Genomic DNA, 22,586 nt, shown 5'->3' on the forward strand with positions numbered 1-22,586 from the left:
GTTCACATAGACGGATCGATGATGTGGCATTGACTGATGAGGTGTCACGATCCTGTTGGACTAAAATTCTTATGTACTGTTGATGGTGACGTGGCAGCATATCAGTGGACGAAAAATTTCGCGTACGGTGCATGCATCACACAGGATTATTTTCAACCAAACCGCGTTACTGTTCATCCGGGTCAAACTGCGTTACTATTCAAAGTCGGGTCAAACCGTGTTACTGTTCATCCGCGTGGTCAAACTGTGGACTGTTGACTGATGACGTGGCGCAATCCTGAGCGTCCAAACTGTTTTTAATCCGATGGCCATGATTTACTCCATGTATCTATAAAAAGGGGGCCTCTCCCCCCTAATTCGATATCTCTGAATCCATTTTTGGGATCCATTTTCTGTAATTCCCTCTCCATCTTGTATTTTCTTCGTATTTTAATAAATTTCCATTTTGCCCCTAGTTCAACTATGAGTGGCTAATTTTCTTTCAAGCTTGGGTTGAAGGTGAAGTCTCAACATGTGTCATGGGCTTAATTTGGTAAATTTATTTTCTCTTCCCCTCTAGTTTTTGTGGATGTTTTGACTTCTCGTCGACAAATAATAATAATCTTGTCTAGATACCGCCTTGGTTACACCGGCCCTCTAGTACAAGGTTATTATTATTTGGCACGGTAAGCCCTTAGCACCATATTAATTAGAGCGTGGTTCATGAGGTGTGGATTCCCCCCTCATGATTTAATTGGCATTAATAAGGAATATTTAGCCCATGATGCATGTTGATGCGGATCCGAATACCCAAGTACGTCATTTCAATAGAATTATCTTCAATTTATTCTCGCCATTGCAAGTCCAATTTTAGAATTTATTATCGCCATTTCAATTCCAATTTTAGGATAATTTAAATCACTTCCACCACAATTCCAACCACCAATTTACAAAATTAATTCTATACATAATTAAAATCCACCTCCTCGTGGGATCGACACTCGTCACCATTAATCTATACTACAATAGATTTGTGCGCTTGCGAGTACATTAAAATTTGCACAACAGGTATGTATTAATTGATCAGCATAGACATCTTCTTTTTGAAGCCAAAACATTTCTAATTTCTCAAGTATATTTGTAGTTTCCTGGTATGAAACCTTTTGTATTAGTTTTTTTAAAACTATATATCTTTTTTATTAATATATATCCATTGAATTTGACTCACGTACTAATTTATTTATTAATGTATATACATTAAATTTGACACACTTATTAATTGATTAATACATAACATAATTTACCTCTATATCACTTGCATTAGGGATAATTAAGCAAAGACAATAATTTTTGTACTATACCTCTATTGAATTATAACGTCTTTATAAGAATAAATTTCTCCAATTTCAATAATATGACTACGTAGAGGTTTTACTGTATTATTGAGCAATGAATCTGGTAGCTTGAGCAGATTTTTTGTTGTTTTGCCTAAGCAAATGCAATGACCCTAAAGATCGATCTGCGGAAGGAAATAGTACATGAGTGCTTTCTAGGATCTCTCTCCTTGTGAGTTTTCTCTGAAAACTTACAACGATGAGGGGAAAAATAGAGGCGTCATGGCTCCTTTAAGTCACTCTGATGTGGGTGGGTTTTCTTACTATTGTTTTTTATCACTTTCATTATTTAATGTTGAGTAGTTGGTGAATTTCTCTTTCAAAAGTCCGTTCCTTAAAGGCTCCAAGCTCCAAGCTAATCCTTTCTAGCCTGCGAGTCTGTGTGGTAGAGAGGATGGACCCAGAGGAGCTAATCAGAAGATGTAGAGCGATAAAGTTGAGTGATGAAGAGGAGGGAAGAGTTTCTTTCAAGAGTAAAATGAAGGCCACAGGGGAAAAAATAGTTGCGGGGTGTTTGATCGGGAAAGTTCTGCATACGAGGGGAGTCAATATTGAGGGGTTGAAGTCTGTTTTGCAAAAGGTTTGGAGAACCTCATGCGAAGTAAAGATAGAAGGTCTAGGTGATAATGTGTTCATGTTTAAGTTTGGAACTGAGGCGGACAAGAGAAGTATATTAATGGGTGGCCCTTGGCACTTTGACAGAGCACTCATTGTGCTCACCGAACCAGCGAGAATTGGTGATGTAAAAAAGCAGAAATTAAATCAGGCATCTTTCTGGGTGCAGATACACGATGTCCCCATCATGTGTATGTCAAAGGAGATGGCTCTGGAGCTAGGGAATGTCATTGGAAAAGTTGAAGAAGTTGAAACAGATGCAACAGGGGAATGCTTTGGACAATTTTTGAGGTTGAGAATTTCTGTGGATGTCACGAAGCCCTTGAAGAAACTAATTGAGCTAGAGCAAGATGGGGAGGATAAGGAAGACATTCCTATGCGGGTCATGTACGAAAGACTGCCGGATTTTTGCTTCTGTTGTGGGCGGGTAGGTCACCAATACAGAGAGTGTGTCCACTATAAATCTCAGTCCAAGGATGAAATGCCGTATGGTCCATGGCTTAAAGCACTCACGATTACTGAGAAATTGAAACAGGGTAGAAGGAAAGATAGATGGGATTCAGATATCAGAAACAATCATCCAAATGCTTCAGATCTAATAAAAAGGGCTGGAGAAAATGAAATGATGGAGAAAGACCAACAGAATGGACGGGTTCATGAAACAGGATACGGATTCAATAGGCCTGAATGGGATTCGGGCATGGGGAGTTTGAGTGGAACGAGGAGCAGGGATCAATTGGGGACTGGGGAGAAATTAATGAACGAGGCAACAAAGACTGCAGAGCCAGCGGCCAGCCGTAATGTCAGTACAAATCAAGCAGAGGGAGGTGCAGTGCTGTGGGAGATGGACAAGGAAGCGGGAACTATAGATGGAAAAGAAAAAGAGTGGGAAGCGAACCTCCAACATAAAAAGTCAATAAAAATGCAAAAGGTGGGATTAAATAGAGCGGGAAAAGGGGAGCGGGAAGAAAATGTAAGAAAAGGCAATATAGTAGAGGGGGACCACAAGCTAAACATGTATATGTGTTCACACCAAATGGAATCAGAAGTGGAGAATGGAGAGAATGGGCTCAGAATGGATAAATCAAAGCCCAAGCAAAAAAAGTGGAAATTTCAAGCCCGCAACGTAGAAGGGAATATGGAAACAAATGAAGAAGTTATGGGATTAAAAAGGTGGAGTAGCTCAATGAACTGGGAAAGCCCGAAACCAAAAAAGTGCAAAGGGAACAGCCCACAAAAAATAGGGAGCAACCAACGGTCTGGAAAAGTCTTGGCAATAGAGGGGCTCGGCTTTGAAAATGTGGAGGAGGAAGACAAGGGGGAGTTTGAGAATGCTGGAAATGAGAAATCGGCGGTGGCTGGGAAACAGCCCCGCCGACAGCCATGAAAATCGTTAGTTGGAATGTTCGGGGGCTGGGAAATGACCGAACGTTCTGAGAAGCCCAGCAGCTTTTGCGTGAGCATATGCCTGAAATTATGTTCCTCTGTGAAACTAAATTGAAGGTTAAGCAAATGCAAGAGAAAGCAAAGAGGTTGAGATATCAAAACTGCTTCGCAGTTAATAGAGAGGGTTTGGGGGGCGGTTTGGCTTTATTGTGGAATGAAGAGGTTACAGTTGATATCAAGTCTTACAGTAAACACCATGTTGATGCTGTGGTGCATAGTGAAAATGGAAGCTATTGGAGGTGCACGGGCGTTTATGGACATCCGGAATCCGAAAAAAAAAAACACACTTGGGAGCTGCTGAGAAGGTTAGCACAATTGTCCTCATTACCATGGCTGTGTGTTGGGGATTTTAATGAAGTGTTGAGCTTAAATGAGAAGATTGGGGGAAAGGAGAAACGAGTAAATGAGGTGAATGAGTTTAGGAGAGCATTGAGGGACTGTGATTTGACAGATTTGGGAAGTTGCGGATATCATTTCACTTGGTCAAATAGGAGGTTTGGGCCTCACATAATCGAAGAGAAGCTCGATAGATTCTTGTGCAACAGAAAATGGGGAAGCTTCTATCAGGAAAAGGCAGCTTCGAATTTGACTTCGTGGAGTTCGGACCATATCCCAATTATGATGGAAGTGTAGGAGAAAGGCAGGGGAAATGGCTACTTAAAGAGAACGTATCCTAGACTCCATTATGAAGATATGTGGAGCCCGTACGAGAAGTGCAAGACAATTGTGAAACATGAGTGGAAGGAGCAGTGCTGCTGGAATAGTAGCAACCCGGTTGAAATCTTCAGGAAAAAATCGAAAGAATCCTTGGCTGAGCTGAAAATTTAGAGCAATGGAGAATTTAATGGAAGGAAAAAGAAGCTGGAGAAACTTGTAAACAAGCTGGAAAAAATGAAAAAAGATTATTGTCATTTTGAAAGTGGAGATGAATTAAAACGAGTTGAAAATCAGATAGATAATATTCTAGCTGATGAAGAAATTTTTGGAAGCAAAGATCGAGAGCGGATTGGCTGAAAGAGGGTGATAGGAACACAAAATATTTCCATTCAAAGGCTTCAGCTAGGAGGAAAAAAAACAGAATCCAGGGCATTGAAGATGAAAATGGTGTTTGGACTGAAGATGCCGAGGTAGTAGAAAGGCTTTTTGGTGATTATTTTACAAATATTTTTACTACATCAAGCCCATCTCCAACCCAGCTGAATGCAGCTCTTGAAGCTGTGCCAGTTAAAGTTTCAGGGGAGATGAATAATCAATTAGACCAACTGTTCACGAAGGAGGAGATAGCCGAAGCTCTCGCTCAAATGTGCCCCACGAAGGCACCAGGTCTAGATGGTCTTCCGGCGGCCTTTTTCCAGAAGCATTGGAGCTCTGTTAATGAGGGGGTGGTTTCAACATGTCTGCACATCCTAAATGAGGGAGGTAATCTTACTCTTTTGAACCACACCTTTATTGCTTTAGTCCCGAAAGTGTCAAAGCCTAGGAAAGTGACAGAGTTCAGACCAATTAATCTTTGTAATGTCATTTACAGAATTGTCGCAAAAACAATAGCAAATAGACTCAAAATAGTTCTGAATGATATTATATCTTCCAATCAAAGTGCTTTTGTTCCTAATAGGCTTATAACTGATAACATAATCATAGGATATGAGTGTCTAAACAAAATTAGACAGAGCCGAGGGAGCCGAAATGGATTGATAGCTATGAAATTAGATATTAGTAAGGCCTATGATAGGGTGGAGTGGAGTTTTGTTAAAGGAACAATGCAAAAGCTAGGCTTTTCAGTGAGGTTGGTGGATTTGGTTATGAATTGCATCTCCACAGCTAGCTTTTCAGTCTTGATAAATGGAGTGGCAAAAGGTCTCATCCATCATCAACGTGGATTGAGACAAGGATGCCCATTTTCGCCATACCTGTTCATAATGTGTGCTAAAGTATTCTCATGTTTGCTGGTAAGAGCAGAAGGTCAAAACCTATTTCACGGCTTGAAATTCAGTAGAGAGATTTCGGTCACTCATCGTTTGTTCGCAGATGACAGCCTAGTGTTCACAAGAGCTTCTAATGCTGAGTGCAGAGAGCTAAAGAAAGTTTTTGACTATTACACTGCAGCCTCAGGGCAGATTTTCAATTATGAAAAGTCCTCTATGTTTTTCAGTTCTAGTACAAGTCAGCAGCTGGGGGAGGAAATAAGCAACATTTTTTATTTGGCTGTAGTGTCCAAGCATGAGAAATATCTAGGACTTCCTTCGATGGTGGGGAGAGCAAAAATCAGTTTCTTTAACGACATAAAGCTTCGAGTGTTGAGTAAATTATCAAGCTGGCAGAGTAAATGTTTTTCCAGTGGGGGGAAGGAAGTTCTTATAAAAGCGGTGGCTCAAGCGGTGCCCGCTTATGCGATGAGTGTTTTCAAAATCCCCCAAACCCTTTGCAGTGACATGGAAAAGGCTATAGCCAGGTTTTGGTGGGGTTCTACTGGAGGAAAAAAGAGTATTCACTGGTCTAGCTGGAATAGATTGTGCCAAGCAAAAACAAAGGGAGGGCTGGGATTTAGAGATCTTTCTTGTTTTAATCAAGCGTTAATAGCAAAACAAGGGTGGAGAATTCTTCACAAGCCTGATTCTTTAATGGCGAAAATTCTGAAAGCTAAATACTTCAAAGGTGCTGGATTTATGGAGGCTAAGTTGGGGTCTAACCCCTCTTTCGTGTGGAGAAGCATTCTCTGGGGAAGACATCTGCTAAAAGAGGGATTGAGGTAGAGGATTGGGAACGGGAAGCAAATCTCAGTGCACAGCAGAAATTAGATTCAGAATAGTGGCTTCAGTCCAGTCCCTTGGTCAAGTCTTCATCTTGAAGCTGTGGTGGCTGATCTGATAAAGGATGGGCTGCAATGGAATAGAGAACGAATAGCTCAAAGTTTCTCAGAGAACACTTCAGCAGAAATCTTAAGACTACCTCTCCCGAGAATTCCTCAACCAGATACTCTGATATGGCGGTTTGACAAGCATGGGAAATACTCAGCTAAGAGTGGCTACCAAATAGCTGTGAAGGAAAAATTCAAAGAAGGCCCAAGTTGTTCTGATAGCTCCAAATCACGATGGGATGTCGTCTGGTCCAATGAGCTTCCAGAAAAGGTGAAAATATTTATGTGGAGGGCTGTCAAAAATCTGCTTCCAACAACGAGCAACTTATGGAAAAGGAAAATTGTGGTGGAGCCAGTATGCGTAAGATGTGGGTGTAGGAGAGAAGATGTGGTCCATGCTTTGCTGGAATGTAAGGCTGTTAGAAGGGTTTGGAAAAAGACAGAATTTTACGAAGATATAAAGATGATGGCTCAACAAGATATCTTAAGCATGATCCAAGAAGTAGTTTTGAAAAGGAGCAAAGAGGGCAGGGAGATGGTAACTGCAATCTGTTGGGCTATCTGGCATTCAAGAAATCTCTAAATTTTTTAGGGGAAACAAGAGGACCCCCTATCACCAGTTGCAAGAGCAGAAGCCATAGTGGAATCCTACAAGAGGATAAAATACTCAAATGATCAAGTTGCCTTAAAGGCTCCCAAGAAAAAGATTCAGGCCTGGATGCCCCCCTCAGAAGGTTGGTACAAAGTGAATGTGGATGCTGCAATAAATTTTTCAACCCAGCAGGCGGGTCTGGGAGTAGTGATCAGGAACTCAAGGGGAAAGATCATAGCTGCAGCTATTAAGAGAGTTCCATATAGGGGTTCGGTGGTTGATATGGAGGCTGAGGCTGTCCTCTTTGGTATTCAAAATGCTTTTCAAGTAAACTGCAGGCCTATGATTATCGAATCAGATTCATCAGAGGCAGTGGAGCTTTCTATCAACAGAAAGGGTAGCTTGGCAGAGATAGCCTGGACAATTGCTGACATTCAGTTGTTTTTAAAGCACCAAAATCCCTCCAGAATTCAATTTGTCCCAAGAGTTTGTAATGCTTTAGCTGATTCATTAGCTAAATTAGCTTTAAGCTTTGAAAGACCTGCTCTGTGGCTGGAAAATTTTCCAGAAAATGTTTTGCTGTTGTTTTCAAAGTCAGTTTAATGGAAAGCTTTACTTTCCCTTCAAAAAAAAAAAAAAAAGATCGATCTGCGTTGTGCACTTTGTTCCATTTCTATCAATTTATTACTTAGTTTTTTTTTTTAATAAAAGGTATAAATTCATTTATCTATTTTGCACCTAATGCCTTTTGAAGAATAGATATAGATTGAGATTATGCATAAAAAAGATATTTTCTTTGCCTTATAGATCGACTCCAACTACGAGGTACAAGTGTGAATTTTAAGGCTAGGAAAACATTGTTCAGTTATTATACAAGGTGAATTATAAATAAACAAAATGTCTAACCTTAGATATAAACATTAAAATGTAAGGTGTCTGTGTTGGAGAAATAGGCAAACTCTAATAATATAATCAATCTTTTTCTTATACAAGCATAAAAATCATGAATTGAAATATAGTGATGCTACTGACTTGACAATAAAATAGAAGAGGAAGAATTTGTTAGAACAATTAATTTTTAGTGCAAACCATCACCTATAATGTAGGAATATTTATGTTGTATTAATAAGAATCAATAAATGAATATGCAAAAGTGTACCTGGATCTATAATACTTAATTGCTCTCTAGTCTCGTGTGGTTTGTCTTTCAAATCAATAGATTCTTCTAGAGAATCCTTTAAACTGCTCTATGCACTCCCTCTAACGATGGAATGTCAGTAAAAAATATAATAATACGTGTGACTTAGGGATTGTAACAACTTATATAAATAAGTTTTCCTGTTATTATTAAATATTTTTATTTCAACTCATCATAGAAATAAAAATTACACTTAAGTCTCTAAACATGAAAGATTCATGTCCTATTAGATATATTAAAGTCTAAATTACCGAAAACCTTAATGGATCACTTTTAATTGGACTTAACCTTATATGACAATTTACAACACATAATTATTTACATATAAGTCTAATGTTGGGTAAAGGATTCGACAGCGTTGGTTTAGGATCCGACATAATTAATAACGGAACAAAGAGTGATAGGATTCCATTCCATTCTCGGCAGGTGCAATGTGAGTTGATTTCAGTTTCACCATGATACATATATTATGATCAAGTAGACTTCTCCCTCTTTGGAGCAGAATTTTGTTCTTGCGCAAACTAGGACTAGTTCCATGCAATTACATTAGTATTTTGCTGTTTGATTTCTTTAAATTGTGCACGCCTTCCAGGGTGTAATTGCTTCAAAGTGAGCATAGCTAACAACCACTTGTAAGTTTCAAATTAGAGGAAGTTTTTGGTATTATATTTTATTCATTATGTGTGTACGCACATCATTATAATTAATTGAAATGTACATGTAATAAAAAATAAATAAAAAAGGTGCAATGCTTCGTAAACACCCAAGAATTTTCCTTCAAATTATGTTGGTTTCATTGGATTCAATTATTTTCAGTGCTTTTAATACTTTCCAAAAGTTACTAATTAAATCGAATACAAATCATTGCCGAAGACTGATCGCTGATGGATCTTCTCTTCTGCAAAATTAATAGTGAAATGAAATTAACGCAGCCTTAAGCGATCATTTGATCAAATATATTGTTAATGTTTCTGGCCCGATCCCCAATAACCAATAAACTGGACGTCTGGACCCATTAGGATCAAAGAATTATTATTTAACCCACCATTTTTGACACGCGAGCACTTGATCGTTGAGTCACGCACATGGTTGATAAACTTCTATCTTATGATGCGTCGTTTACTTATGGGTGGTAATTATGGGCGGATCCAATTAAGGCCCAATAATTTTTTTTTAAATGTACCTCAAGCTTTTTTCTAAAAAAGTTAAATAAATAAATTTAGACACATCTTTCATATATTAAAAGATTTGTAGTTCAATGGTAAGAGTGCTATTTAATGATTTCAAAATCTTAGTTCAAATCGCATTAGCCACATTATTTTATTTTTTAAAATAATTTGTGAAAAAGACTTCGAAAAATGATATTTTCACGCATTTAAAAAAATAATTTATTGTTGTTATTATTTAGAATTTAAAAAAAAAGTAATAAAATTTGAGTTTATAAGACTTAAAATATATTCAAGTGAACATTAAAATAATCTAAGTTTTTTTAAACTAAACCCCCCTCATTTTAATTTCTGGATCCGCCACTGGTCGTAACATGCTAATCTGGATCAAATTGCTGCAACGAACAGCTTTTGATTATCATTTGATGTTAAACTTATAAGAATTTGTAGTTTTAAAGCTTCATTTTCATAATTGTTTAATTGACTATAATTTCTAAAACCAAATGGCTGACTCCTTTTAAATGCTTTTTTTTTTTAAATAGAACTACTTGATCAATGCATGTCTAGACCCGTGAGCCTAGAAGAGGACTAAAATAGGTGAAATTCTTTTATAAATAATATATCATGCAATCACGTTTGTAAGAGTTAGAAAGTGACTTTTTTAATTAAATTTACCTTGCATTCTCTGAGCTGTACTTTTATCCAAGTCAAGGTGCATAATTTATTTGCACCTATTAAAAAAAAAAAGTTTAAGCATGTGCATGTGCCTTCATAGTTGAAAAGATGAACCTTTCAATAGATCTAAGAATAAATTTTGTATTATTTCCAACCACTGATCAGATATCCAAAGCATCACTTTCTGATTTCAAAGCTTAAATTAAATTGCATCAAGCTCAAATATAAGTAACCAAAATATATGTACGTGCATCATTCTTAAAAGTTACAAGCTTCTAGGTAGAAGAAATTTTGACTATATATTAACCCATTTGCAGGGGCAAATCAACAAGGAAATCAGAAAAAAAAAAAAAAAGATTACAGATTGAGAAATCAAGACACAGAATAAGCATACATAACACAGAGCAAATGATAATTTTCAACTCATAATAAGATTAATATTGGATCGAATGGGGCTTCTTTGTTTAAGTAAAAACCTGAGCTGAGCGTTTTGACACTCCAGCTTTGTATCCCAATGCCTACTCCTTGATCCGATTGCTCGAACTACTCTTGGAAATTCAACAAACCCTTTAATCCCTCTCTTTATGTGAGGATTCTCAGGTTCTGATGGTGCTCTCCTTTGAATTGCGATTGATGCAGTGTCATTGCTTGCACTTGAAACCGCCCTTGTCGATTCTCTTGAATCAATCTCATTACTGCAAGCGCCAATACTAGATTTCTCACTACTCAATGCCAACCTGGCAAATTTTCCTGAAAGGCTATGAGAAGCTGTTAAAAACCCTGGAAATTTATCCTCTTGATTCCTCCGTAACTTTTCTGTCCTGGTACTTGAAGTATCAATTTGAGTCCTTTTAGATTCTTCCAATTCTTGTAACTTTTCTTCAAAGAGAATCTTGGCCTCGGTGAGCTTCATTTGAACTCTTTCTTCTCGTAACACTTGAGCCATTCGGAGCATCTTTCTCTCTTCTTCCATTTCTCGCTTTATCCGATCAATTTCTTCTCTATCAGAGGAAATATCTCTAGCAAGCTCTTCACAAAGTCTCTCCATTGTCTCTCTTCCTCTTCTCTCCTCAGCCAGCTCTCTAGCGAGTCTCTTATTCATTGACTCAGCCCTTTTACGTGCTTTGCGTTCATAATCAAGCTCAGCTTTCAATTCCATGATCTGGGCCTGAGCGATATCTAGCTCAGTCTCCATCATTGGCCTGAAGAAAGTTAGATCCCAGAAAGAAGCCGCGATCTTACGAGCTGAGACTGCAGGAAGATGAAACTGGTGAATATGCTTGGTATTGCTTTGGCATTGATGATGATCATGATGATTTTGACGGTGCTTCTGAGAATTATAAAATGGATTCTCATAAAGTTTCCAGCTCGAGCAAGTGGTGGGGGTGATGGGTTCTTGAGAACTAATGGTATTAATTTTAGAACTATTTTCAGGGCTAGTGATCATCATCATCACCACCTCCTCCGTATCTTCTTCTTCTTCTTCTATTGCTACTACTTTTGTATATGAACTTTTTCTTTATATAGCTTTTTGCTCGCTTTCTTTTTCTTTTCCCCTCTCAAGAAAGCAATTGAGGTAGGCCCTTATCTCCTGGAGCTTGCTTTGAAGATGTGGATTGTAAAGAAAGATACATCACATGCACCTCATCTTCTCCCTAATCAAATCCACCGTATCGTGGAGGTACTCTCTCTTCATTTCTAAATCTTTTACTTCTACGAATAAATTTCTTGCCTTCTATATGCGGCCCTCAACCGGGCAATCTCCTTGAGTGATGAACTAAGTAGTGGGCTAGTGGCTCAATATTGTAGAGGCCCCAAATTGCCAGCCCGTTTGACCCTCTTTGTACAGACAAGAGAGCAATCAGTGCCGGTGCGGGTTAATGCATTAGTTGAAGAAAAAATTTCGTGGGACCGTCCACTAGTTTTCTATCACGTGGTAGAAATTAGGTTGCAAAGTGGGCCTCACTATGGGATTTTCTAAATTTTAGAAGTCAATAAATGTTATACTAAGATCCAATACTCTTCGATTGCATAATGGATTATCTCATCAGAATAGTCCTAGGCAAGTTCCGTTCCTTTAGTCAGACTAGTGGGCACCGATTCACATGAGTTCTGTTTCAGAATAAATCGAAATTTTTGGTTCTATTTAGTTTAGGAATTTCAAAAAATTAATTTGAGAATTTTCATTCGGTTCGGTTTCAATTTTAATCAATTCGATTTTTTTTTAAAATTATGAAACACTGAACCGAATTTAAAAATTATTTTACTCCAGTTTAACTACTTTAAATATCACGTGGCATTTCTTTAATTTAGAAATTATTTTTTTTAGTTTTTTGTTCGATTTTTTGATTTGAAATTTAAAATGGAGAACTGAACCGGAGTATTCTATTTTATACCAAACTGAAATATTCAATTTTTTTCTTAAAAAAAAAATTATGAACCAAACCCCAAAAGATAAAACCCAACCCGTAATTTTTCAGGTTCGGTTTAGTTTTGCCACCCCAAGGTGGGACATTTTGCATCATATGTAAATGGCTAGTTTGTCCACATGTTGCATCTACTTTCGTATCTTAAGAGTCAAACTCTTGACTGGTTGTTGGTAGAGAAACCAACTTACCATCTTTTCTGAAATGTTACACGAAAATGTATATAATATGTTCATGGGTAATTTTATTTAGAATTACTCGATCCTTTTACAGAAATTAGGATGTTACAAAAGGTTCTTTTGCTCTCGTTTCGGTAATGTTCTTGATGATTCATAAAGACAAATGCATCAGATGAGTCCGTTAGTTATTTGCAATCCTTCTCAAATAAATAATGTCTACTCGGAAAGCATTTGAAGGAGAAAGGACGGTAAAAGCATCATCACTTCAGTCAGTCCCCAAAATATTCATGTTTTCTACAGTCTCCTCTGTTCGCCACTCGGCCTTTACCCCGAGTGAAGAAAAATATACTTGAGCTTTGAGAATTGCAGTGGACCCCTAAATAGCCATATAAGTGATACCGTCGCAGGTTGTTAGTGATTGTGCTATAGTAAAATGTCGCCTCTCAAAGACAATTAAGGTGAAGCACCATTCTTGAATTCACTTTCACCAAGTAGTGGGACGTGGCATCTAGAGAATTACTTACACCTAGTGTAATTAGGCTTTCATGCAAAAGAAGCAATTCCACAACTGCTTAAACATGCAATTGAGTACTAGATTCCTACATATGGTTAAATCTATATAGGACATCTCTTTTAGATTACAAATAAAGCAATCTTCCATGGTCATGCGCCATGGTCTTATACATGCCTACTCAAAGACACTGTTCCATGGCAACTCGAAGAGTGTTGAACCGCTGCCCCACTAAAGTGAGAGTAATGTTTTGAGTCCTCGTGTCAACCATTTCTCTTCTAATTATATAATCAGGTGGAGGCAAACATCTTCCCTACCAATGTCAATGTAGAAGATATCCCTCCGATTAGGGAGGATGGAAATCATCAGTTTTGTTGTGATAAGACTTAACTTAGGGTAATCCTAATAGATTTCTAATCGTAAATACCAGTAACCTTCTAATTGTAGTATTAATGTTTTCCACGTACACCATATAAAAAAAAAAAGGACAAGCAACTAAACGAAGCATATATGAATCATCAACAATATCCATATTACCCAGCCCTAATAACTCTCTACAAGATGCAGCCAACCATTTCATATATCTCAACCAACCAAATGTTATTCAAAAACACACAAGCCAACCAAATGTTATTCAAAAACACACAAGCCAACCAAATGAATAATTAGGTGGGGAAAAGAGAACCAAGGGCCAGGCACGGCCCTGACAATGAAATCACAAGGACTAACTAGCTCACACAAGCTCATAATTCATCAATTTTAAATAATCAAAAACTGAATCTAGAGATGACATAACAACCAAAGTATGAATTACTTAAAAAAGGAGCACCAAAACCATAAAACCATTCATAAAATGGCGGGAGTGACTTTCACCTATATGAAAGTGCAGGCAATCAGAATCATAACATCTCTACTCTTTCCAACAAAATACAATTTAAATAATGACTTTGGTTGAAGAAGTTCCTGGTTACCATCACAATAGGCAAGCAAGGTGAGTTACATCAACACCAACTCTTAAGGCAATTCTTTTGCTTCTCAAGTTGACACAATATTTAACACAACCCAACCAAACGAAAACTCCACATTTCTCACCGAAACTCAGCAGCCTAAGACCAGTGAGTTATGTGGTTAAAGCACTAAAACATTAAATATAAAGAAATAAGACATTTGGCATAAAAGTGTGAAACATCATACTTGATGGCATCTGGACTTGAAAACTTAGCAATTATCCACAAACCCAAACAAACCTGTAATCAGCTAAAGCTGGACAATAAATGATTACTGCGCCCCTATCATTTAACCCAAGAGAAGAAAGTACACTCTTTTTTGTGTCTGTAAAATGTCCTAAAACATCTTTGTTCAAAAAAACCAACTAAAACCACCATCTTAGGAGAAAGGAATCTGAAAAGGAAGTAAATAAATAAAAATCTAAACATAAAACAAAGTTATGTATTCAACAATACAGAATATAATGCATACATGCGAAACCATCAATCTGTAAAGAGATGGCACATGTGATCAGACAAGAAAGCAGAACTATGAACATCGAAACATCCATTACAGTTATTTGGTGTTAAAACAGGGTTATATTTTCATTTATCAGGATGAGCAAACGAGTAAATCAATTTCACAGAGTCAATAAAAGTGCTACTACACTTTCAATTTAACATTACTTGGTACATTTCCTCATGATATGAAAAACTTGATATGCCACATTTCTTAAAGCATACCCTCATGTTATGAAATTTTTTTTAACAGAAATGCTGTGATTAGTCTATTCTAAATTACTTGTAGGTGCTTCTTTAACAGAAACAGAATTTGCCACATGTACTTCTCAAAACTGCACACCTTATAAATCAACTTTATGCATATATATATACACAAAAATAAATAAAAATAAACTATTGGTAACAAAACATCCACTACCTTTCCAAGCCAAAATTTAAGGGAGACTATTTCCCTCACAAAAGCAGGAGATACACAAGCCAAAATAAATATACACAAAAACACGTTTGTTTCTAAAAAGCAACTGGTCACCATCAGAATAACTATGTGCTGCATATATTTTATTTCTTTCTTCAAGGCTATGAAATGTCTAGTTTTTCATTTGATTACACATCATCCACATTAGATAATTTGAAATAAAAGCACAATCATTTCTCAAAAAGAAATTCAAATATCATGTATGAGTATTACATGTACTATAAGATTCACAGACATATATCAAAGTTGAAAAAAGTAACCTACTAATTCCACCAGACAAAAACGAACCAATATGAGTAGGCAAGATTTCTACCTCGAGTCTCCTACTCTCCCATTTGGATGGTGTCAATCACAATTCAAACTCCTCTTCAAGCTTCAATGCCTCAGCAGCAGCCTCTTCCTCCTCATCATCAATCACAAAGTACGGATTATGTGCCTCGGGCTTAAACTTGTAACCGGTGAACACATAAAATGCCAGCGTGGCCAATTCTCCAGCCACCACGCTTGTCCACAGATACTTGTAGGAAGTAATAGTCTCAAGTGCATAGACCACCACCCGAGTAAAGTAAATGTAGCAGATAACCACAATATAGTACTGTCTGAACAGTGTGAGCTTCATCAAATTAACCGCGGCTTTGCCGTCAGTCCTGGCAGCCTCACGCAGGTTCTTGATCGACCAAACGATGGGGAACAAAACGGCACAGCAACACACAACATCCACAAGCAAGAATACTTGCTTCCACGTGATCCAATCCTGACCATACGGGCCCGTTTCATCAATAACCACCTGCGCAATATTAGCAACGACCTGGAGTGGGATCACGATCATCAGGACTTTCTTCTCTTTATCCTGCAGATACGGCTTCAAAAAGGACCATCCGGTACCGATCAAAACGATCAACGTGAAAAGCGTGATTCCTTTCAGGAAACTGAACATGTAAAACAAGACGTCCCAGCCGTGGGCGCTGCCGGTGCGTTTGATGTACGATTTATCTTCGGCCTCGCACAAGAGGTTCACCGCTTTGAGGACCACGACGGCGAGCATGAAAAAGTGGATGCGGAAAACAGTGAGTCGTTTCCTGTAAAGGACGTGGATCCAGAGACCGGCGAGGATGAAGTAGATTAGGGAGAAGAGGAAATAGATCCTAGGCAGAATCGTCTTGCCGGCGGAGAGGTAATCGCGATTGTTGGATCTTCCTTCGAGATTGTACATGGCGGATCTGACGTCCATGGAGACTTTGAGTTGCTGGAGACAATTGGCGAAAACGAGCGTGTATTGATCGGCGTCGTTCTCGGAATAGATGGTGCTGTACTCGGATTTGCCGTTGAGGTTGTTGAAGGTGAAGACTTGTTTGATTAGATCGGACTGGAGAACGCACGTGATCTCTCCGTCTTCGAGCTGTTGGAGCACGTGGAGCCATGAGTCGTGAGTGCAGAGGAAGAATCCGACCTTGGAGAAGTCGAGGTCCGGGTTTGAAAGGGAGATTTTGGAAACGTTGAGCTCGAGACGGCCACGGTGTGTGAACCCAAACTCGTCGAACGGGATTATCGGGCGGTTATCGTTTCGAATCTCGTTGAATCGGATCGCGGCCGATGAAAGGGAAAGCAATTGGAAGACCAACACACAGAAAACCAAGGATTTTGAGACACCCATTGATTTGTCTTCTGATTGCAAACCCGGCTTCAGTTTTCCAGATCAGATCTGTCTAACTGATATCTGACGACGATGTCGATGAGATTAGTGCTGTGCTGTGCGGCGCCTCTGCCTCTCTCTCTCTCTCCCCCCTCCCTCTTTGCTCACTGTTTTACTTTTATGGCCTTTTTTTCTATTACCAATTACCACCAAAGCAAGCAAACGAGAATTGGAAATTATAAAAATGATGACAAATGTTAACACTTCAACGAATGAATTTCGTATTCGTATTTGTGTTGGTTTGATTTTTATTTTTATTATCAAGGAAATTAATTTATTCAAGGCAGGGCAAGGTAGAATTTAAATTTATTCTAGTGTAAGAGAAGACGTCACAGACGTGGGCCTTTTCTTTTGCATCATTACCAAAATGCCATCAAAAGTTGGCCCTCTGCTCTGATGGTGTTCTGTGGGCATGATGGTAATTTTATTTGGCCCGACGGGAAGATTCTTGGCCTCTTTTCTTCTTGTGGTACTTTTTAGTTTTATCGGCTAAAGGTTCCTTTCCAACCGAGATATTGAAAAGGTCCTTTCTTTAAAGAAAGCTATTGAGAGCCCTGACGACATATATATTATTATTAATATTAAGCTTGCTAGTGAATTAACGGTCCATGGTGAGGAATTTATTTAATTAATGCTGATTCGGTCACTCTTTATTATGTTATGACCCTCTTTCTTTAATCCACGAGTAGTAGTAAATAGTAATGCTATACAAATTGAGAATTGGTGCTAAATTTACCTGGAATGTCACTTCAATTGTTAAAATTACACGCAACTGCTAGCGGGAAAGCTTAATTTAGGGTATCTTTGAGTGTAAAAGGAAGATGGTGGAAGAAAGCAAAAGAAAGAAAAAAAGTAAGAATAATCCAACCAGCGGCAAGTGGAGGGACATGGGATGTTTTTCGCAGGCATAAATTTGGTAACATCTTAAAACATTCGGGGAAATTTCTTATCCAACGATTTCCATAAATGCATTCTCAAAATTAGCAATATAACAAAATTTCTATCATAATTGCCATATACACCGAATTTGGATCAAATTGCCTTTGAAACAAACAAATTAAATCCAAAGCAACTAGTGCATCGCCCAAATTTCGTCATCACTCATATCTCCTATGTTGCTCACCGCAGCCCCCATCATCACCATCATATCATCACAGCCCCCATCATCACGATCACATTATCACAACCCCCATCATCAACAACAAAGCAGACATTGACGACGGCATGAGGATCGACTTCAACTCAAAGGTATGGCTCTCTCACACTATCACAACAAGTTTCAATTGATTGGCGGATTATTATTGATAAATGAGTAATGTTAGCATATTTTTTGGCATCAAGAATTCAAAATTTTTCTTAAGATATTGTTTGTAAAATATAGTGCAATATGTGTCTTTAAAATACCTTTAAGATTTTTTTTTTATTATCTCAATGAATTTGCTGAGTTATTCTCCTGTATCGAAAGCACTAAATAAAATGAATTTTACACTTATTTCACACACACACACACTACACCTATTTCACACACACACACACACACACACACACAGAGCATTGGTTTCAAGTGGAATGCAGGTGATGCTGTCGATTGCCAATACGGGCGATAAAGTCCATTGCTCGCATTCACATAGGAATGGAATCCTTTGCTTTGACTATCCCAAATATGTATTTTTTTATTTGTTTAAATATTATTCTAATACTATTGTATTTAACTTTCAAATATGTTCTCCAATGAAATGTTGCCTTGGACACTACAGATACCAATTTCGGATTACTTTCCAAGTGTTCTAAAAATGTGACCAAAACGAAGAGAGTGATTGGCCTTATACAAAGAAAGTTGATTGATAAGTGATAAATTTTGTTTAAGAAATCAATATTTGGGCATTTTTTAGCTATTAAGGAAATTGGATTTAATGGTAAGCTCGTGCACAATTTGTGCTTAGATAAGTCGTGCGAAAAGTTGATGAATACCAAATATGGTTTCATGTTGACAATGAATTGGAGCATTTCTCAATTCGAGAATAGTGCCTTACAACATGACTTAAATGTGGTCAATTGGAAGAGTTGGGAGAGTTTGAAAAAATAGGCAGCAAATAGATGATGTTTATTTTGATAACAATGATGACTTTCTCCTTAAAGAATTAGACAAAATGTTTGAAGAATTTGATTTCACTAAAATCAATGACGATAGTGCATTGAGAATTGCTTTGTTCTATTTTGTAGGCAATCTTGCGAGCAAGACCCAATGAAAGGTCAATAAGTAATTTTATATTATATGCCATCGTAGATTTAAGATGTGTTAACAACTTCTCTTGTGGAACACATTCATAGAATATTATTTATGATCAAATAAGTAGTTCATTGAATGGGAAAGCTGAAAATATAAGAAAAGAAACAAGTAAGCAACATAAACATGAAGCTTATAATTTCTCTGTCTTTTCTTATAATGTACAGGTGCTTAAAAAATATAAATATGAATTAACTATGCATAAATATAATATAATGTCTTATAATTTTTTTTCATTTAGGTTATATTTTTAAAGCAATTGGAGAAATCACATTAAAGTATACCAACCCTATAAAAATGAATCGTCCTCACTACTTCAAGTGGACAGACTTTAAGATTGTATAATGTTTGGATTTGTTAGAGAAATTTAGAGCATCTACTATAAATATAGCTAAAGCATGTAATTTTGAGTATTTATTTCTCTACAACCATGCAAACTTAATTTTTTTAATTGCTTATGCAAGTGGAGTTAAAGCAAGTTTTGAAAAGGATTGGTAAAGAGAACAAAGAACCATACTATTAGTCTATGAGGAGATACTGCACTAAGTTTTTGACTTCTGTCGATGAGGGGAGAAGATTTTGTAATATAAATTGGTTACTTGCAATTCATTTTGCTGAACTGAAAATTTGTAAATTACTTTATGTAGTTAAATAACTTGTGGAAAAGCTAAAACATAATAGTACCATACTGCCATCAGATGACCACCATTTGATGGTCATCGCTTGCAATTCACTTATAAATAACTTTATGTCACACAACCTAGCTAATAGTTTCTACAAAACAGAGGATTTAGATACTATTGAGTTTAGTTTTTTTGGCACTTTACGTTCGATTTAAAGTTTAAAATAACTAAAGAAGTTGCCTCAAGAGTAATTTTTTTCTTACATTCAAGTTAAAGAATCGATATGATATGATTATGTCTTCCATAAACTAAAAAAGCTTGAGCTTGATGTTGTTGAAATTAAGATCGAAATGGCTAAAATAAAAATGGCAATGGTTGAAGATCGGAAGGTGTTTGGTGAGGTAAAAACGAGATTTGATTAGATGAAACATGCAATCATGGAATTTATTGCATCAAACACTAATTCCACATTTTCACAATCATATGGTGAATTCTCATATCGACGCTCACATTGAGTATGCAAGTTATACATACATTAAAATTCACTTTTTATTTTTACTCTTCATTTGTAACCTCATATGGTGAATCCTCATTTGACAAATACCTCTAAATTTTAGAGAATTATATAATCCTGATATCAAGCCATTTGAATATGATGAGAGTAACAAAAGAAAAACTCCAACATATAGTTGGGCGAGGAACCTCCATGATGGAAGTGTTTGTATACTAGCAAAAGTCACCATGAATGAGTTTGTTTGGATGTCAACTAAAGAAGTCGCATATACTAAGCATTCCATACACAATTCCCCACCTAAAATGCAGAAAGTTTATAATGTTGAAAGTCTTCTCGCAAATGAACTTACAAATATGGTTAATATAATATTTATTAACACAAATCCATTAAAATGGCTTAGTAATCTAATATATTTTATGAATTTAAGTAGTGGTATCATGAAGAAATCACAGTGAGTCGGTCTATTACATTTGGGAAATATTTTTTTAGATATATTTTTTTGTGACTATAGGAGCGGTTCACACGAATGGCTGATAGATAAGGCAGTGTTCTTAATCATTGTATTATCTTGATCATTGAATTTGTTGAATCTATTTTTTTTCTAATCTTCTATAACTGATCTGATAGTATGTCTATGCATACTTGCAATATTCGAATGCTTTACCTTTGCGTTGCACGCATACAAATATTTGGTTTTTATGTAAGAAACCTTCCTATTAGTTAACTACTACGTGATGAGATTATCCAAAATTTTCATTTTACTGTTACATCATGATTAGGTTCATTCTGGTAGCATTATGGAATTAAGGGAAATGTGATATTTTGGAAATAATTTATCGAGATATTAATTGCTATGAATATAGTTGGATGACACATTGTTTAAGTGTTGGTTGAACATCAATATCATATGTAAACAAATTATTATTTTTGGTTTTAATTTCTTTACTTAATAATAATTAGACTGCAATTACAGTTCAATAAATTTGATATATAGGTTTACATGACAATGAATTTTAAGAAACAATATTGGTTGTTGGCCTGAGTGAATCTTAATAAAAAAGAGATATGGCTTATTGACTCATTGATTGATCTTTACGAGGACGATGAATATTTTAAGAAGTTGTTGCCTCTCAAAGTTTTCCTTCCTCATTGGCTAGCAAGCATAGGTTTTAATAAAACACGTGAGGAAAAGAGACTTAATGCATGTTGGTTATGCAAGCGATGATAAAGTTTATCGTAACAATTCCCCGATAATGGCAATTGTTGAATGTTTATGCTAATGTATATATTTTATTTAATGTTAGACCTACACCAACTTTTAGCAATAGCCTTGGGAATTTACTCAGAAAGAAGATTGTTTTAAATCTCTTTATAAGAGTTATTATATAGAAAAGCCTACTCTTGAACATTAATGGAGTTTCATCATGTACTTATTTCATATTTTGAGGTATCATGTATTTATTTAACATTTTGACTTTGCACCATTGTAGAGAAAAATTCAAGGACTCAAGGAAAATGATGCTGATTTTGAATCGGGCTCGGAATTTTTTTTTATATTTTCTAGTGTTAAAAATAGTGAAAATCAGGAAAAAAATGCAAACATATCGCAATGAGTTCAAACTTTCCAGAGGGGCATCAAAATAAATTTAGGAACCATAAAACGTGGAATAGAACAGTAAAAAATAAAAGAGTTGTGGCAAAGTTGCATATTTCCATTGAAAAAATGCTCTTAACTTTTCCATTCTTGTATTTCATACGACCATCAACATAAGTTTCCCACAATTTGCCAAAACACATTTTAAGCACAATTGTTGATTCCATTAAAATTGAAGCAAAATAAAATTAATATAATTACATCACTAAAACAACAGTTGCATTTCTTTAAAAATAAAATTAACCTCAAATAATTAACATTAAAAATACAATTACGATAAGATGTCCCACATTTAGGCTTCCATCACTCGTGGTCTAGATTTCCTCTACAATATCTTGAAATACAAAATTATCCATATTTTACCTAATTTATGGACTCGCGCAAGCAAATATCTACCCACATTGTAATAAAAATTGATAAAGATATCTTTTTCTACAAAATCCATACATAAAACTCACTTAATCTTTCAATCTAAATTTTAAAAACACTAACTTTAATTCCTTCTCGATCCTTTTTTTTTTCTTTTGGTTTGATTGATTCATCTTAAGTGCTAGCTAGCAATTGTTGTTTGATGCATGTGAGAAGAGAAGTGAAATCATGAAATGGGTGGAGTTTTGTGGAGTTTGTGTTTAGTTTTTGTAGGCAGTTTTGTGGAATAGGGTGTTACCAAATAGGTTTAGCAGGTTTATTTTAAGGTAATTAGATCTAAATTGGGTGTATGTGGCTATTATGATTAAAAGAATAATGTTATATGGCTAATTTTGATAATGGATTTATGAAAATGATTAGAAAGA

At 36.5% G+C, this 22,586-nt stretch overlaps 3 protein-coding genes across 3 annotated transcripts; 1 reads left to right on the plus strand and 2 right to left on the minus strand.

The window, feature by feature from the left end:
- Positions 1 to 3,452: 3,452 nt before the first annotated feature.
- Positions 3,453 to 7,486, plus strand: LOC112100177. The gene is made up of 4 exons (XM_024188742.1): positions 3,453 to 4,063; positions 4,429 to 6,183; positions 6,271 to 6,829; positions 6,884 to 7,486. The coding sequence occupies exons 1-4, from the start codon at positions 3,453 to 3,455 to the stop codon at positions 7,484 to 7,486; spliced, it is 3,528 nt and encodes a 1,175-aa protein (XP_024044510.1).
- A 2,802-nt stretch (positions 7,487 to 10,288) lies between these two features.
- On the minus strand, positions 10,289 to 11,380 carry LOC18049205 (protein BRANCHLESS TRICHOME). The gene has a single exon (XM_006439150.2). The coding sequence runs from the start codon at positions 11,373 to 11,375 to the stop codon at positions 10,341 to 10,343; it is 1,035 nt and encodes a 344-aa protein (XP_006439213.1). The 5' UTR covers positions 11,376 to 11,380; the 3' UTR covers positions 10,289 to 10,340.
- A 3,814-nt stretch (positions 11,381 to 15,194) lies between these two features.
- Positions 15,195 to 16,991, minus strand: LOC18049206 (protein GPR107). The gene has a single exon (XM_024189051.1). The coding sequence runs from the start codon at positions 16,673 to 16,675 to the stop codon at positions 15,371 to 15,373; it is 1,305 nt and encodes a 434-aa protein (XP_024044819.1). The 5' UTR covers positions 16,676 to 16,991; the 3' UTR covers positions 15,195 to 15,370.
- Between the last annotated feature and the right edge of the window lie 5,595 nt (positions 16,992 to 22,586).

This window comes from Citrus clementina, unplaced genomic scaffold, assembly GCF_000493195.1.
Source record: "Citrus clementina cultivar Clemenules unplaced genomic scaffold, Citrus_clementina_v1.0 scaffold_3, whole genome shotgun sequence".
Taxonomy (NCBI): domain Eukaryota; kingdom Viridiplantae; phylum Streptophyta; class Magnoliopsida; order Sapindales; family Rutaceae; genus Citrus; species Citrus x clementina.